The sequence below is a fragment of the Zea mays genome, chromosome 7 (assembly GCF_902167145.1).
Source record: "Zea mays cultivar B73 chromosome 7, Zm-B73-REFERENCE-NAM-5.0, whole genome shotgun sequence".
In the NCBI taxonomy this organism is placed as follows: Eukaryota; Viridiplantae; Streptophyta; class Magnoliopsida; order Poales; family Poaceae; genus Zea; species Zea mays.
The window spans coordinates 153,923,330-153,939,553 of record NC_050102.1 but is presented as its reverse complement, the minus strand read 5'-3'; the positions used below and the strand labels follow the sequence as shown (position 1 = coordinate 153,939,553).

General features: G+C 47.4%; 1 protein-coding gene across 1 annotated transcript in view; it reads right to left on the bottom strand.

Annotated features, from left to right (window-relative positions):
- Positions 1–16,224, bottom strand: part of LOC103633156 (enoyl-CoA hydratase 2, peroxisomal) — a 45,468-nt gene that overhangs the window by 20,780 nt on the left and 8,464 nt on the right. The window contains exons 7-9 of the mRNA XM_008654836.4: positions 13,358–13,430; positions 13,125–13,275; positions 12,625–12,695 (exon numbers count right to left, since the gene is read on the bottom strand). Coding sequence (XP_008653058.1) covers positions 12,625–12,695; positions 13,125–13,275; positions 13,358–13,430 — 295 coding nt within the window. The remainder of the gene's footprint in view (positions 1–12,624; positions 12,696–13,124; positions 13,276–13,357; positions 13,431–16,224) is intronic.

Here is a 16,224-nt window from a genome sequence, read left to right as displayed (position 1 = left end):
TAGGTGCGGCCGGAACTTGGACGACCAGGTTGCCGCGCGGAGATGATCCGCGAGTGCGACGCAGCCCACGCCGGCCAAAGGGACACCCGCCTGGGACCGGGCGCCCACCAGGGTCTGCGGTGCTACCGCAGCAAAGTCTTGATCGAGGTTGCGACCCTCGATGTTCAGCCAGCGCTCACACGCCCTCTCTAGAGAGACTCGAGCGTCTTCATGACCCTCGAAGTTTTGTCGGCGCTCCCGCGCCCTCTCTAGAGAGACCCGGGCATCCTCTCCCGCACGCCTGCGGTTGAGCTCTGCCCGGAGGTCATCGGTCTGTGCAGCCCTCACCGAGGGTGAGCGCACAGACGCCGTCGCTTCATGTTGGCGTCGGGATGACCGCGGCCTAGACCTGGTCGAGCCGGAGTGCGCCATGCCGAGCAGTCGATCGACGTCGTCATACCACTGCTTCATGGCCCTTGGTGAGGCCGTGGAGCTTGGAGGGTGACGCAGTAACTCCTTGGCCGCAGACAGCGCCCCCGGAGCAGCCCTCGACGGAGTCCGAGATGTCTACGCGGTTGTATGCTGCTGTGCAGCGTGCACAGCAGCAATGCCCGGCACTAGGCGGTTGGGAACCTGTGGCGTGGAAGAAGCAGCTTCCTCCTCCACCAGGAAATGCTCTGAAGTCTCGGCGCGGTGCTCAACGATTTGCACCATCATGCTGAGCAAGAAAACAAGCAAAAACCTAAAGCCTAGCCCCTACCTGGCGCGCCAAATGTCGGAGAGGAAATTCTCCGGCCGGGTGGCGGAACGCACCCGCCCTAAATCCTAAGATGAGGAGGGGCCTAAGCGTTTTGCCTGTCTACTAAGCGATGAACGAACACAAGAACACACAAGGGTTTAGAGTGGTTCGGGCCGCCGGAGCGTAATACCCTACTCCACTGTGTGATGTATTGAGCTTGAGAGCTTGTATGAACTTGTGAGCCTGAGCTGGATCTAAGTGTGTCTGAGTCTAAGTGTGTCTGAGTCTCCCCATGTAACGCCATGTGCCCTCCCTTTTATAGCTCAAGGGGGGCACGTACAAGGATACTGAGCCCCGACATGCGGGCCAGGGACATAACTGATGTAATACTTGGAGCACTTGATCATGGTCGCCAGTGCAATCTCCTTGTGCCCTGATATCTGCGGTCTGCATAGCATTGGCGTGCCGCGGAAGCTTCCCTAGCAACGTATGAGTGATGATGAGTACATTGTATGTCGCGGCACGGTCGTACCGCCTGCCACCGGGATGGACAGGCACGCCGCCTACAAGATGGCTTGGCCACTGTCCGTCAGCGGCGTGGACAGGACCCATTTAATGCCGAGGCAGCACATCACCTGCCAGCGGAGTGGACAGGGCTCATTTAATGCTGAGGCGGCACATCGCCCACCAGTGGAGTGGACAGGCGGCGCGCTTTATCCGCATTAAATGCAGAGGCCGCGTGGCCTAGAGGCCTTACGTTAGGCCCCGCCCGTTAGCTTACGTCACGGGCGGTAGGCCACGTGGCAGCATCGGGTCTCCGCCTGAGCGGGGAGCCGAAGCGTACTTGAAAGGGAAATGTGTCCTTGGGCCATTTCTAAGTATTTTGGTGATTGAGTGTCAACACAAGTGTTTAAATGTGAATCAACGCCCATGGATGAACAAAGTGCAAATCTAGAGAAAAGGTATGTTTCTAAGTCTTAGTACATTGGTTTTGTGTACTAATATATTTGTCTAAGTGTTAGAAACAGAAAGAAGAAGAGAAGAGAAGACTTGGCTGTGTGCAGCCAAGGGGCTGTTTCGGTCTGGGGCACCGGACTGTCCGGTGGTGCACCGGACAGTGTCCGGTGGGGCACCGGACAGTGTCCGGTGCGCCAGGTTGCCTCGGCCGAAGAGGCCGCTCTCGGGTTTTTCTCCGGCGACTTCGGCTAAAATTCACCGGACTGTCCGGTGTGCACCGGACTGTCCGGTGAGCCAACGGTCGGCCGGGCCAACGGTCGGCCGCGCGATCGGCGCGCGACACGTGGCCGAGCCAACGGTCGGAAGGAAGCACCGGACTGTCCGGTGTGCACCGGACATGTCCGGTGCGCCAACGGTGCGCAGATCTGACTCTGACAGCAACGGTCGGATGCGCTGTTTATGGAAATAAATCGGGCACCGGACAGTGTCCGGTGTGCACCGGACTGTCCGGTGCGCCCGACGACAGAAGGCAAGGATAGCCTTCCAGATGTGCTCTCAACGGCTCCTAGCTGCCTTGGGGCTATAAAAGGGACCCCTAGGCGCATGGAGGAGATAACCAAGCATTCCTTGAGCACTCTTGATCACTCACACATCAATCTCGCGCACTTGTTCGACATTCTAGTGATTTGAGCTCCGTTCTAGTGTGCTAGTCTTTTGAGCTCAAGTCTGGGTCTTGTGTGTGCGTATTCGCTGTGATCTTTGTGTCGTGTGTGAGTTGCTAATCCCTCCCTTGCTCTGTGATTCTTTGTGAACTCAATTGTAAGGGCGAGAGACTCCAAGTTGTGGAGATTCCTCGCAAACGGGAAAAGATCAAAGGAAAGAAAAACACCGTGGTATTCAAGTTGATCATTGGATCACTTGAGAGGAGTTGAGTGCAACTCTCGTCCGTTGGGACGCCACAACGTGGAGTAGGCAAGTTTTGTACTTGGCCGAACCACGGGATAACCACCGTGTCAACTCTGTGATTGCTTTCTTGTGGTTATCGTGTTTTGAGTTCTCTCTAGCCACTTGGCCATACTTGTGCTAACCCTTAACAAGTTTTTGTGGCTTAAGTTTTGAACTTTTACAGGATCACCTATTCACCCCCCCTCTAGGTGCTCTCAATTGGTATCAGAGCCGTTCTCTTCAAGAAAGGGACTAACCGCCCGAAGAGATGGATCCTAAGGGGAAGGGAATTGTGATCAACGACAAGGAGAAGGAGTCCTTCGTCAACGAGCCAAGGGATGACAAGTCCAATGACTCGGGCTCGGGCCACAAGCGAAGAGATGGGAAGAAGAAGAAGACAAGACGCATCAAGGAGATCGTCTACTACGACAGCGATGAGTCCTCTTCTTCCCAAAAGGACGACGACCACGACAAACAAAGGAAACCGGTTAATTCTAACTTTTCTTTTGACTACTCTCGTATTCCGCAAAGTTCAAATTCACATTTGCTTTCTATTCCACTCGGCAAGCCCCCACACTTTGATGGGGAGGACTACGGATTTTGGAGCCACAAAATGCGTAGTCACCTATTCTCTCTCCATCCTAGCATATGGGAGATTGTAGATAGTGGAATGCACTTTAATAGTTCGGATAGTCCTATATTCATTAATGAGCAAATCCATAAGAATGCACAAGCTACTACTGTTCTTCTAGCCTCATTGTGCAGGGATGAATATAATAAAGTGAGTGGCTTGGATAACGCCAAGCAAATCTGGGATACCCTCAAGATCTCTCATGAGGGAAATGACGCTACCTTGCTCACCAAAATGGAGTTGGTGGAGGGCGAGCTTGGACGGTTCGCGATGATAAGGGGCGAGGAGCCAACTCAAACATACAACCGGCTCAAGACCCTTGTCAACAAGATAAGGAGCTACGGAAGCACGCGTTGGACGGATCACGACGTCGTCCGCCTAATGCTCAGGTCATTTACCGTTCTTGATCCTCATCTCGTGAACAATATTCGTGAGAATCCCAGGTACACGATGATGACGCCCGAAGAAGTACTTGGAAAATTCGTGAGCGGGCGGATGATGATCAAGGAGGCAAGATACGTCGACGACGCGTTGAACGGTCCACTTCACGAGTCTCAACCCATTGCTCTAAAGGCAACAAGGAGCAAGGAGTCGCTACCTAGCAAGGTGGCGCAAATTGAGGCGGCCGGTCTTAATGAAGAAGAAATGGCCCTCATTATCAAGAGATTCAAGACGGTGCTTAAGGGTCGCAATGGACAGCCGAGCAAGACTAAGACCAAGGGGAAGCGATCATGCTTCAAATGCGGTAAGCTTGGTCATTTTATTGCTAACTGTCCTGATAACGAAAGTGATCAGGAAAAGGGAAACAAGAGGGAAAAGAAGAAGCATTATAAGAAGGCAAAGGGCGAGGCGCATCTAGGCAAGGAGTGGGACTCGGATTGCTCCTCGTCCGACTCCGACAATGAAGGACTCGCCGCCACCGCCTTCAACAAATCAACCCTCTTCCCCAACGAGCGTCACACATGCCTTATGGCAAGGGAGAAGAAGGTATGTACTCGCAACTCTACCTATGCTTCTTCAAGTGAGGACGAATCTAGTGATGAGGATGAAGTAGATTATTCATGTTTGTTCAAGGGCTTAGATAGATCTAAGATAGACAAAATTAATGAATTAATTGATGCCTTGAATGAAAAGAATATACTTTTAGAAAAGCAAGAGGATTTGTTGTATGAAGAGCATGATAAATTTGTTGAGGCACAAAAATCCTATGCTTTAGAAGTTAAAAGAAATGAAATGCTTTCTTTTGAACTATCTACTTGTCATGAAACCATTTCTACTTTGAAAGGTGTCAACAATGATTTAAATGCTAAATTAGAAGTAGCAAATAAATCCAACTCTCGTGTAGAACATGTTGAAATTTGTACTAGGTGTAAAGATATTGACGTTGATGCTTGTAGTGAACACCTAGTTTCAATTTCCAAGCTTAATGATGAACTGGCTAGTCTTAATGCTCAACTTAAGACTAGCAAAATGATTTCGATAAGCTAAAATTTGCAAGGGATGCCTACACAATTGGTAGACACCCCTCAATTAAGGATGGACTTGGCTTCAAGAGAGAAGCTAAGAACTTAACAAGCCATAAGGCTCCCATTCCCGCCAAGGAGAAAGGGAAGGCCCCTATGGCTAGTAATGTGCAAAAGAACCATGCTTTCATGTACCATGATAGGAGATATTCTAGAAATGCTTTTAGAGGTCATGATGTGTTTGATTCACATGCTTATGACTCTTATGCTATGACTGCTTCTAGTTCTCATGTTATGCATGGTAGAAATATGTCTAGGAGAAATGCTATTCATCATGTGCCTAGAAAGAATGTTATTCATGCTCCTAGGAAAGTAGTGAGTGAACCTTCTACAATTTATTGTGCTTTGAATACTTCATTTGCAATTTGTAGAAAGGATAGAAAAGTAATTGCTAGGAAGTTAGGGGCAAAATGCAAAGGTGATAAAACTTGCATTTGGGTCCCTAAGGAAATTGTGACTAACCTTGTAGGACCCAACAAGAGTTGGGTACCTAAGTCCCAAGCCTAAATTTGCCTTGCAGGTTTATGCATCCGGGGGTTCAAGCTGGATTATCGACAGCGGATGCACAAACCATATGACGGGGGAGAAGAAGATGTTCACCTCCTACGTCAAAAATAAGGATTCCCAAGATTCAATTGTATTCGGTGATGGGAATCAAGGCAAGGTAAAAGGTTTAGGTAAAATTGCAATTTCTAATGAGCATTCTATCTCTAATGTATTTTTAGTAGAGAGTCTTGGATATAATCTGCTATCTGTTAGTCAATTATGTCATATGGGGTATAACTGTCTATTTACAAATGTAGATGTGTCTGTCTTTAGAAGAAGCGATGGTTCATTAGCCTTTAAGGGTGTATTAGACGGCAAACTTTATTTAGTTGATTTTGCAAAAGAAGAGGCCGGTCTAGATGCATGCTTAATAGCTAAGACTAGCATGGGCTGGCTGTGGCATCGCCGCTTAGCACATGTGGGGATGAAGAACCTTCACAAGCTTCTAAAGGGAGAACACGTGATAGGTTTGACTAACGTGCATTTCGAAAAAGATAGACCTTGTGCAGCTTGTCAAGCAGGTAAACAAGTGGGAGGAGCGCATCACAGCAAGAATGTGATGACCACTTCAAGACCTCTGGAGCTGCTGCATATGGACCTCTTCAGACCCGTCGCCTATCTAAGCATAGGAGGGAGTAAGTATGGTCTAGTTATTGTTGATGACTTTTCCCGCTTCACTTGGGTGTTCTTTTTGCAGGATAAGTCTGAAACCCAAGGGACCCTCAAGCGCTTCCTCAGGAGAGCTCAAAATGAGTTTGAGCTCAAAGTGAAGAAGATAAGGAGCGACAACGGATCCGAGTTCAAGAACCTTCAAGTGGAGGAGTTCCTTGAAGAGGAAGGGATCAAGCACGAGTTCTCCGCTCCCTACACACCACAGCAAAATGGTGTGGTAGAGAGGAAGAACAGGACGCTCATCGATATGGCGAGGACGATGCTAGGAGAGTTCAAGACCCCCGAGTGCTTTTGGACGGAAGCCGTTAACACTGCTTGCCACGCCATCAACAGGGTCTACCTTCATCGCCTCCTCAAGAAGACGTCGTATGAGCTTCTAACCGGTAACAAACCCAATGTATCGTACTTTCGTGTATTTGGGAGTAAATGCTACATTCTAGTGAAGAAGGGTAGAAATTCTAAGTTTGCTCCCAAAGCTGTAGAAGGGTTTTTATTAGGTTATGACTCAAATACAAAGGCGTATAGAGTCTTCAACAAATCATCGGGTTTGGTTGAAGTCTCTAGCGACGTTGTATTTGATGAGACTAATGGCTCTCCAAGAGAGCAAGTTGTTGATTGTGATGATGTAGATGAAGAAGATGTTCCGACGGCCGCCATACGCACCATGGCGATTGGAGAAGTGCGGCCACAGGAACAAGATGAGCAACATCAACCCTCTTCCTCAATTATGGTGCATTCCCCGACTCAAGACGATGAACAGGTTCATCAAAAGGAGGCGTGTGATCAAGGGGGAGCACAAGATGATCATGTGATGGAGGAAGAAGCGCAACCGGCTCCTCCAACCCAAGTTCGAGCGATGATTCAAAGGGATCATCCCGTAGACCAAATTCTGGGTGACATTAGCAAGGGAGTAACTACTCGTTCTCGTTTAGTTAATTTTTGTGAGCATTACTCCTTTGTCTCTTCTATTGAGCCTTTCAGGGTAGAGGAGGCCTTGCTAGATCCGGACTGGGTGCTGGCCATGCAGGAAGAGCTCAACAACTTCAAGAGAAATGAAGTTTGGACGCTGGTGCCTCGTCCCAAGCAAAATGTTGTGGGAACCAAGTGGGTGTTCCGCAACAAACAGGACGAGCACGGGGTGGTGACGAGGAACAAGGCTCGACTTGTGGCAAAAGGTTATGCCCAAGTCGCAGGTTTGGATTTCGAGGAGACCTTTGCTCCTGTGGCTAGGCTAGAGTCAATTCGAATCTTGCTAGCATATGCCGCTCACCATTCTTTCAGGTTGTACCAAATGGATGTGAAGAGCGCTTTCCTCAACGGGCCAATCAAGGAGGAGGTGTACGTGGAGCAACCCCCTGGCTTCGAGGATGAACGGTACCCCGACCACGTGTGTAAGCTCTCTAAGGCGCTCTATGGACTTAAGCAAGCCCCAAGAGCATGGTATGAATGCCTTAGAGATTTCTTAATTGTTAATGCTTTCAAGGTTGGGAAAGCCGATCCAACTCTTTTTACAAAGACATGTGATGGTGATTTGTTTGTGTGCCAAATTTATGTCGATGACATAATATTTGGTTCTACTAATCAAGAGTCTTGTGAAGAGTTTAGCAGGGTGATGACGCAGAAATTCGAGATGTCAATGATGGGCGAGTTGAACTACTTCCTTGGGTTTCAAGTGAAGCAACTCAAGGACGGCACCTTCATCTCCCAAACGAAGTACACGCAAGATCTGCTAAAGCGGTTTGGGATGAAGGACGCCAAGCCCGCAAAGACGCCGATGGGAACCGACGGACACACCGACCTCAACAAAGGAGGTAAGTCCGTTGATCAAAAAGCATACCGGTCAATGATAGGTTCTTTGCTTTATTTATGTGCTAGTAGACCGGACATTATGCTTAGCGTATGCATGTGTGCTAGATTTCAATCCGATCCTAAGGAGTGTCACTTAGTGGCGGTGAAGCGAATTCTTAGATATTTGGTTGCTACGCCTTGCTTCGGGCTCTGGTATCCAAAGGGGTCTACCTTTGACTTAGTTGGATACTCAGACTCCGACTATGCTGGATGTAAGGTCGATAGGAAGAGTACATCAGGGACGTGCCAATTCTTAGGAAGGTCCCTGGTGTCATGGAACTCTAAGAAACAAACCTCCGTTGCCCTATCCACCGCTGAGGCCGAGTATGTTGCCGCAGGACAGTGTTGCGCGCAACTACTCTGGATGAGGCAAACCCTCCGGGACTTTGGCTACAATCTGAGCAAAGTCCCACTCCTATGTGATAATGAGAGTGCTATCCGCATGGCAGAAAATCCTGTTGAACACAGCCGCACAAAGCACATAGACATCCGGCATCACTTTTTGAGAGACCACCAGCAAAAGGGAGATATCGAAGTGTTTCATGTTAGCACCGAGAACCAGCTAGCCGATATCTTCACTAAGCCTCTAGATGAGAAGACCTTTTGCAGGTTGCGTAGTGAGCTAAATGTCTTAGATTCGCGGAACTTGGATTGAATTGTAGCATACATGTGTTTATGCATTTGATCAGGTTCATTCTGCATTTTGTTGCTTATTGTGGTGCTCAAGTTGTACCAACACTCCCTGGACCTCACAAGTCCGTTGCAAAGTGATGCACATGTTTAGGGGGAGATGTGTTACAACTTGACCCTTTGAGACTAACCATTTGCTTGAGTTTGCTTGATTTAGTCTCGAAGGAGGATTGAAAGGGAACAGGTGGACTTGGACCATGAAAGACTTCCACTGCACTCCGATGAGAGGGTAACTAATTCCAAGTTCATCTCATGAAATCTTATTGCCATTTGCTCTTAATTGAAGACTTTGGTGAGGCAATGGGGTTAAAAGGCCAAAATTAATCCCGTTTTGGTGCTTGATGCCAAAGGGGGAGAAAATAAAGGCCAAAGTGATAAATGGATCAGCTACCACTTGAGAGATTTTGAAAATAATAGAATAGAGTTTTTGTGTTGTTAAACTCTTTTATTGTCTTTCTTGTCAAAAATTGGCTTCTTGTGGGGAGAAGTATTGATTATGGGAAATAGGGGGAGTTTTTGAAATCTTTGATCAATCTCTTTTGGAATGACTCTCTTTATGCTTCAACATGTGTGTTTGACTTAGAGATAGAGATTTGAGTTTGATTTGCAAAAACAAACCAAGTGGTGGCAAAGGATGATCCATATATGCCAAAATTGAATAAAACTCAAAGTTAGTTTTTATTTGAAGTGATCTTGCACTTGTTCTAGTTGCTTTATGTTGTGTTGGCATAAATCACCAAAAAGGGGGAGATTGAAAGGGAAATGTGTCCTTGGGCCATTTCTAAGTATTTTGGTGATTGAGTGTCAACACAAGTGTTTAAATGTGAATCAACGCCCATGGATGAACAAAGTGCAAATCTAGAGAAAAGGTATGTTTCTAAGTCTTAGTACATTGGTTTTGTGTACTAATATATTTGTCTAAGTGTTAGAAACAGAAAGAAGAAGAGAAGAGAAGACTTGGCTGTGTGCAGCCAAGGGGCTGTTTCGGTCTGGGGCACCGGACTGTCCGGTGGTGCACCGGACAGTGTCCGGTGGGGCACCGGACAGTGTCCGGTGCGCCAGGTTGCCTCGGCCGAAGAGGCCGCTCTCGGGTTTTTCTCCGGCGACTTCGGCTAAAATTCACCGGACTGTCCGGTGTGCACCGGACTGTCCGGTGAGCCAACGGTCGGCCGGGCCAACGGTCGGCCGCGCGATCGGCGCGCAACACGTGGCCGAGCCAACGGTCGGAAGGAAGCACCGGACTGTCCGGTGTGCACCGGACATGTCCGGTGCGCCAACGGTGCGCAGATCTGACTCTGACAGCAACGGTCGGATGCGCTGTTTATGGAAATAAATCGGGCACCGGACAGTGTCCGGTATGCACCGGACTGTCCGGTGCGCCCGACGACAGAAGGCAAGGATAGCCTTCCAGATGTGCTCTCAACGGCTCCTAGCTGCCTTGGGGCTATAAAAGGGACCCCTAGGCGCATGGAGGAGATAACCAAGCATTCCTTGAGCACTCTTGATCACTCACACATCAATCTCGCGCACTTGTTCGACATTCTAGTGATTTGAGCTCCGTTCTAGTGTGCTAGTCTTTTGAGCTCAAGTCTGGGTCTTGTGTGTGCGTATTCGCTGTGATCTTTGTGTCGTGTGTGAGTTGCTAATCCCTCCCTTGCTCTGTGATTCTTTGTGAACTCAATTGTAAGGGCGAGAGACTCCAAGTTGTGGAGATTCCTCGCAAACGGGAAAAGATCAAAGGAAAGAAAAACACCGTGGTATTCAAGTTGATCATTGGATCACTTGAGAGGAGTTGAGTGCAACTCTCGTCCGTTGGGACGCCACAACGTGGAGTAGGCAAGTTTTGTACTTGGCCGAACCACGGGATAACCACCGTGTCAACTATGTGATTGCTTTCTTGTGGTTATCGTGTTTTGAGTTCTCTCTAGCCACTTGGCCATACTTGTGCTAACCCTTAACAAGTTTTTGTGGCTTAAGTTTTGAACTTTTACAGGATCACCTATTCACCCCCCCCCTCTAGGTGCTCTCAGTACTCGGCATGACCCGGACACGTGTCGGCTCCGGACCCCCGCCTGGGCTTGATTAAGGCTCGGGTACTCCCTCTCTCAGAATCCCAGGGCCCTGTTTGCGAGTGGCCCAGACCCCCCCCCCCCCCCGAGAGATACGGGACCAGTCCCAGGGGTCTGGTTTGTACCTGTGGAGGTTCTAGGCCTCGCCTGGAGGTCCGGTCTGTGTATCCAGGGGTCCGACACTTTCCCGGGGGGGTCCGAACCCATTGTTGACACCATGGAGTATATCGTCTCCTCTGGCTACGTGGCGGCCCCGGAGCCGCCCACGCGGTGGTTTGGGCGCTATTTTGCCACGTGACTAGAGATAGCCGCATGGACTCCGCGCCTTCATACTGTAGTAAGGGGTACCCCTGATTCAGTGTACTGACAGTTACTCTATCGGAGTGCTGTCAAGAAGGTTGTAAGCAGCCGCGACAACGTTGTAACAATCATCAAAATATTAGAAGGCTCTATCTGTCACATTGACAGATTTGAGCACATCGGAGGACGGACTAAGATACTCCAAGCCAAGGTGTGGCTAACTCCAACGAGGACTAGGCAAGCATTTTCAGGCTTGGCCGAACCTCGGTATAAATCATTGTGTCCTGCGTACTCTGTGCTGTGACTATTGTCTTGTCTCTGTTTCTGTTCTCTGTCTCTTTATTATTGTGTGCACTTCATATACTCGTATCTGTGGTATGAGTTACTTGTGAAGTGCAGGACTCTGAGACAGAAACTTCATTTCCGCTGTCACCTACTCGAAGCAATCTTCATTCCACTGTGATCCAGACTTCGAATAGAGTAAGTTTTTAAGTTTTAAAGTGATAATTTTTATTTGCCTATTCACCCCTCTAAGCGACATCCAGATCTTGTACCCGGAAATAGGGAACTTTCAAGGTTGTCGTCTCCTAGACGGCTTGGTGGTGGTTCCTCGTGAGCTCTTCAACGAAGATTGTGAAGAGGCCGCATTGGTGATTGTGAGAGGCGTTGTGCTTGCCTCGCCGAAGCGGTGAAAAGCAACTCTAGTGGAATCGTGGTTTGAGGGTTCATTGACCAATTTGGCTCAAGAGATCAAGTGGAGACTTGATAGAGGAGCGGTTGGGTGCTTTAAATCTACCTCAACGTGGACTAGGGGCGACCGACAAGTCATCGACACCACGGGAAAAAAATCATTGTGTCAAGTGTCATCATCTCCCCGTTGGTTTACAACTTTCCTCACTAGCTTGTATTTACTTGTTCATATACTCATGCCAGTGAGTATTTGTTGCTCTTGTATATCTAGTCATATTTGTTGTAAAATAGTTACTCACTTGTTAGCTTGTGTAGCTAATTCGTTTTGCTTAGCTTGTGTAGCTAAGTAGTTGTTTCTATTTCGTTGTGCTTGTAGTGCAACTAGTGAGTTTTGCTAGTAGTGCTTGTGCTTTGTGCGCTTTGCTTACTAGTATGTTTAGGAGCCCTCGGTGTGTTTAGAATTATAGTTTCCTAAATTTGTATGACCTTGCTAACTAGATTTATGTGGGAGAGCTCTTTCACTAACTTGGCACCTTAGTTGCTTCAATTAGGATCTTTTGTCAGATGTTTGTTATAGTATAGAAGGTGTGTGTAGTCTTGGCTAGACCAAAATAGTATTAATTCCGCATTTATTTGTATTAGCCAACATAATTAGTTTTATAAAGGACTATTCACCCCTTCTAGTCCGTCATCTCGACCCTACAGAGGTTGACCTGGTGCATGGGCGAGGGACGCACCTGACAGCCTGGCGTGAGGTGGGTGGGCGCGCTGATGCGGTCCAGCCAGGTGAGGGGTGGTCGGCCAAGGCTTACTTAACATTTGGAAACCAAAGCTCCCAGTGTATGTATATGTATATATGTATGCTCTTGATTCAAGGCAATAGATAGAGATTTATAAACAAGTTGATTTTATGCAAAATAGTAAAACTCTAGCAATATCTATCTAGAAAAAACAAAAACAAAACTCTAGTAACAATGCTTTTATTTCCAACCTGGAACTGAAGATGAGTTATAACTAGTAGCTAAAGAAGCATACCCTGCAGCCTGTGCAAAGGTAGGATCTGAATGCAGAGGATGAAAATAGCCAGATAAGCCACACAGAAGTGCCTGAACAATCAGAGAGAAACCTCAGAGATTGAAAATAGGACAACTTTATAACACTGATTAATATTTCTAATCTGAAGTTGTGTGTCAAATTTGACTAGAGAAAAATGGCGCAGCTAAATGTAATAACAAAACAAATCAAACTACAAAGAAGAGTTGTGTTCCAACAAGTGTACAAATAATGGAAATATAAAGATAAGCAGCTCTCCTGCATGTTCGCTATAAATAAAGGCAGATCCAATGCCGGACTCCCACATGAGTGAGGTCTAAGAAAATATAAACCGAGGCAAGCCTTGTCCTGTAAATGCGGAGAGGCTGCGTTGAATCCATGACCAGGTGAGTCAGAAAGAAATTGAAAATACAACTTCACTAGAAATAAGGAATGCAATACAACTTCAGAAAGAAATTTACATATGGAATGAAGTACCATACCTGGGATTTCTGAATGCGATCTTCATACACAGCAAAAGGTGTGGAATCTGAAAATGTAACATTGGAAACCTCATTAGAAGGATAAGTGGCATATGAGAACGGTTGTGAAGAGTTGGAGAAGCCACCAGCACCACGCAAATAGATAGTACTCCTGTTCCAGGTGTCGCATCAATGGGTTATTCACTCATTCCAGTCAAGCTGTAAAGCTTAATTGTTCTAAAAAAAATACCGACCTATTCATACACAAAACTTCACCAGAACCTTCAAGACAGGTTAGTGTTTCAACTTCAAGAATAGCGGCCTTCCCTGCAAAAGAGGGACATGTCATTTTAGATGAAGTATAACTTCCGTGCAAAAGATCAACATTAACCATGTACTTTTTCCAAATCAACTCATGCACTTATATTGTTCACTTCTGGACAAGGTATTTGAGCATAAGTCAGGCATAATTGTGAATTCAACATTAAAAGGGAAACTCTCTTGATTTCTTGATCGAGTTACACATACAGGAATTATGGTCGCAGTAAAATATTTACTTCATATTTTTGCTTTCTAGAACATTACTATGGATAACACTGAAACAGCCAAAATTTTATATTAGTAAACTATAATAGGCCTATAACAGAATAAAATCTTCAAAACACTGGAAGGAGAAATCTTTTCATGGTCTGACACCATAGAGATCCTGCTTGTCGGAGTAAGCCTTGTGTTCTTGATGAAATTTTGGGGCTCCATCTCTAGGATAAGTAGTAGTAGTTAGTGCCTTAGCAGTTGTAATCCTATGGTGCTTTAACTAGTGCGTTCTCATCTTATCTACTATCTTATCTCTACTTTAGTAGTTGTAATTCTATCTCTACTTTCAGTTGTATGCAGACCATTTGGGCCTATATATATGTATCAATAACCAGCCATCGTTTAGTGGCTTAAGTAATATAGAAAATACTTCCCAAACCTCCGTCTTTGCCAACACTGCTCACATATCAAAACAAAATATCACTAGTTTAGCTGAGAGTGGTAGAGCTTGAGTTGTGGAGTTGGTTGTGGTGGCGAGTAGGCGGCCAAGGGCCTGGACCACGGCATCTGGTCGCCGTGATCTTGGCCTGGGCGTGAGCGAGAGAGGGAGGTAGAGGGCTGCGGCACAGGGAGAGATGCGGCTGGGAGCAGAAGGCAAGGGTTGCCCTGCATGACCTCTTTCATTAATATTAACAGCTGGTATATATAGTCCCCTTCTAACTTATCTGATAAACTAACCTCCCTATATCTAGGTAGATCTCCACATTATTCTCCAACTAATCCTATCTAGCCGGCTGGCAATAACCCAGCAACAAATCAGCCAATAAAATAGCAACTAAATAAATCAGCCAATAAAATAGCAACTAACTAGCTGCTATGACGCGCTTATGGCGTCTCACATATTGCACGCCGGTCATAACATCTCTCTAGTGGCGGATCCAGAAATAGATCATGAGGGGGGCTACTAAACTAAAGCTATAAAATTCTTTTAAAAAACAATCTAATTGATGTTAATATAACACAAGTAGCAAGATAAAACTTAAATACTCAAAAGGCATGTAGCCTAAATAAGTCGACACAAATTCTACAAATATAATAATAAATAATCAATATATATCGTTCTGATTCTTGATAAGGAATATATCCATCATATCCCTATAAACATAAAATTTAATTTTGTCAACTAACCTACTAACTTAGCAGATAATTGATTAAACCAAAATACCAGATAATCTTACCTTCTTACCTAGCACAGTAGCTCTAGCAGCCCCAGGCACATAGCAAACTAGCAGCAGAAGTAGTGTAGCAAGATTCATTGGTTCAGTCTTCAGCAATCAGTAGGGATAGGGAGGCTTCACGAGGTGTATAGCACGCTCACACCTTACGCCTCCACTCCACGGAGCAGCCAACAAGCACCGAGTAGGCGAGCAACCAGTGGGGGAGGCGACACCTGACTGAGTCCTGATCCCCGATGGAGTGAGGGAGCGGGACTGAGGGCGGCAACCGGTGTGGGGGAGGACGGGAGGAACCGAGGGCGCAGGCTACACTGCCGATGTGTCGCAGCGTGTGCGGGAGGAGCCATGGGCGCAGCGCGGACGTGCAGTGCGGAGGGATGAAGAGCGGTCAGCGGCGGCTAGGTGCGTGCAGAGAGGTGTTGTGAGAGTCTGACCTAGCTTTTTAGATTTTTGTGGACCAAATTTACCATATATCATTGTTCATCCGCCCCTGCATCTCTCCCCTCCTCCGCGAACAGCTCGTCCTCGAGCTGAACCTCAGGGTAAGAGTATTTGAACTGCTACATCGGTTCCCAGGTGGCATTCGATTCTTCCGTGCCTGACTGGAGTCGGCTAGCATGCAGCACCTGGAGTGGAACCGGCAGTAGGGATGGTAACGAGCACATTTAACCCGCATGCCCATGGGTAAAAACCCTACAGTGCGTGCGTGCGTGCGTGGGTGTGTGTGTGTGTGTGTGTGTGTGTGTGTGTGTGTGTGTGTGTGTGTGTGTGTGTAGATGATATATACAAATATATGTGTATAATTATATGTCCGCGGGTAGCGAGTATGGGTACCATATTATACCCGTCGCGGGTAACGGGTACAAGTGCGGGTTTAATATTAAACCTGCGGGTGCGGGTTTGCGAACCCTCTACCAGTGGGTTTTAAATCTGTTACCATCCCTAACCGGCAGTAAGCGCCCATGCTCCATGGGCGGTAGAGGTGGTGGGCCAACAGGCGACGTCCCGCGGTACGACTTTAGCAAGCCGGCGTGGAAGACATCATGGATCTTTGCACCTTCTGGAAGCCGCAGCGGTATGCCACCACGCCCATGCGTCCAGCAACCTGGAACGGTCTGCGTAGCGTGGTCCGAGCTTGACGTTGGGGCGGGCGACAAGGGACGCTGCTTGACGATGGAGCAGCCGCAGCCAGACCCAGTCTCCCACGATGAACTCCAAGTCACGATAGTTGGCGTCGTAGTAGCACTTGGCGTAGGCTTGTGCTTGCAGGAGGCGGTCGCGGACTTCCGCCAAGAAGATGTCCCGTTGTTGCAGCATGTTGTCCATGGTCTGGGTCTGTGATGTGCCCGTCA